This window comes from Loa loa (genome assembly GCF_000183805.2).
Source record: "Loa loa unplaced genomic scaffold supercont3.685, whole genome shotgun sequence".
Lineage (NCBI taxonomy): Eukaryota > Metazoa > Nematoda > Chromadorea > Rhabditida > Onchocercidae > Loa > Loa loa.
In genome coordinates, this window is record NW_018108865.1 from 16,917 (window position 1) to 19,188 (window position 2,272).

The window sequence follows — 2,272 nt, forward strand, 5'->3', positions numbered from 1 at the left end:
ATTATTATTATTATTATATTATATTATATTATATTATATTATATTATATTATATTACATTATATTATTTATATTGTAGGAATTTTGAATCAGATATGCGTATAACTTAAAATAAAATATAGAAACGTTTTTTGAAAATGTAAATAAAAATAGGAATGAAAAGTTGACAGCGTTCAGTAAATTTTCAATATTAGCTTCCGCATGTCTTTCAGCATCTCTCTCTCTCTCTCTCTCTCCCCATTCTTCCCTTCATTAAACAGATGATGTAAATAACTGCCATCTATTTTGAATATTGATTTCAGAAAAATGCATTCCCATGAATGTTTCGATTGTATTTGTTATCATTGTTGTATTATGTGTCGATTGATATGCTCCAATTTTTCATCCTTTAATTTCTATTTTTGTTTTTTTATATATATATTAGAAAAAAAAAGCGGAAGAAGGAAATTAAACGAAAAAAAAAAGAAAAAAGGAAAAAAACGTCGCTTTCTTCCCAATCTTTCCTGAAAAAAGAAAAATAAATAAGAAAATTATTCCTTCAAGAAAAAAATCGTGAAATTAAATTTCATGTTTTTATCAATTTTTGAATTTACAATTTCAAATTTATGAATGATTCAATTGCTAGTTTTTTAAATAGTTGTTTATAAAATTTTTTCGTCAATCTTTGAACTTTATCGAAAGTTTGGTAAAATAATGTTCCAAAAAATTCTTTTTTTTGAATGCTACAAACGAACAATTTTATCGTCAATCAAAATTTCAATTCAACAACGCTATTTTATTTATTTTCTTCATCTTTCATAGATTTTTTTTTTTTTTCCACCATATCAATGAGAGTAATATTGAGGAGACAGACCACTTGGGAGTATTGGATGCTTTACATAGCTTTGCCATTTTCTTTCAAATGTGAATTATAATTGTGTAGTTGTGAATGTTTTAAAGATTATTTTATATTGCATAAATTTATAATGTAGGATATTTTCCATATTATGTTGTATTTTTTTTTTTTCTTTTTTTTCCTGTTGATCTCAGCTATTTTGCAGATATTCCGCGATTTACAGATGGCTATGAATAGGATTCAAATATGCCAGCTCTAGGTGAATTTCTCAGAAAAGCACATGGAGCACTGAATAGCATTCGAGGTTTCTCGTCCAAATATTTCATCCAATTATGATTTATTATCCAAATTAGTATATAATTTACAGAAAAATGCATAAAATCGTAATTTTGAAATTAGTTAAGAAATTTTACAATCTTTTCGTTGAATTGTGTCACAAAAATTACAATTAATTAATATTGTTTATTTATAAAAATGTTTAACATTTGCACATCATTTTCCATATTAAACAAATGCCTCAACATCTATTTAAAAAGAATAAATGATGTTTAGCTTTACTTTTAATTATAAATAATAATTGATGTTTACTACCAACATAATATCCATATAATATTAAAATTGATTGAAAGGAGTAAAGTTATATAAATATTAATTGTCGTGCAATTTTTCTTTTGTATTATTATCTATTCAATTTCTTGATGTTTAATATCTATATTAAAACCATACATTGTTTTTTAATATCTCGAAATTTTTAAAATTTAATTAAATTAATGGATTTTATGAGTGAAAAATTTTATAATTAAAATTTATAATTTCTGTTTCTTTTTTTTTTTTTTTAAGGTTCTAAATAATACGTTTATTGGTCAAGATGGTGATATCGTTTATTCGAAAAACAATGTTTGCATTCATGATGTTCGTAAAAATGACCAACAGGTATTACGCTTAATTTGTACCTTTATATTTATATCACTTCAATGCAAAACAATAATCAATATTAACAATTTTTAGGATACCGATGATACCATACAGCATATTCCTGGATATTTGACATTGCAATGTCAAAGTGATGATACATTAGGAATTACTCTTATCTTACAATGGCTACCTAATGCAACTCTTGAAAAAAATCCGAGAAGGTAACATGGTATTATCAAGGAATTCAAATTTTTCTTCATTTCAAATAACGGCCGAAAACTTAGTTTAAAAATTAATAATTAGCTATGTCTAATTATAGCATTCGTAGTGTATCACAGAAAAACCAAAATGTTGATGGTACCAGTTATGAGCGAACAAAATTTCGAAGCATCAATAATCAGGTTTGTCAAAAAAACCATTACTCAGGTATCATTTTAATTTCAATAATTAACATGAAATGTGACAAATATATATATATATATATATATATATATATATATATATATATATATATATATATATA

The 2,272-nt window shown here is 23.9% G+C and overlaps 1 protein-coding gene across 1 annotated transcript; it reads left to right on the top strand.

The window, feature by feature from the left end:
* Positions 1 to 1,674: 1,674 nt before the first annotated feature.
* On the top strand, positions 1,675 to 2,187 carry LOAG_14809 (hypothetical protein; the record flags this gene model as incomplete). The annotated part of the gene is made up of 4 exons (XM_003150302.1): positions 1,675 to 1,767; positions 1,843 to 1,970; positions 2,069 to 2,150; positions 2,176 to 2,187. Coding segments are annotated over 4 exons (315 nt in total), but the record flags the coding sequence as incomplete, so codon positions are not given.
* Positions 2,188 to 2,272: the final 85 nt, after the last annotated feature.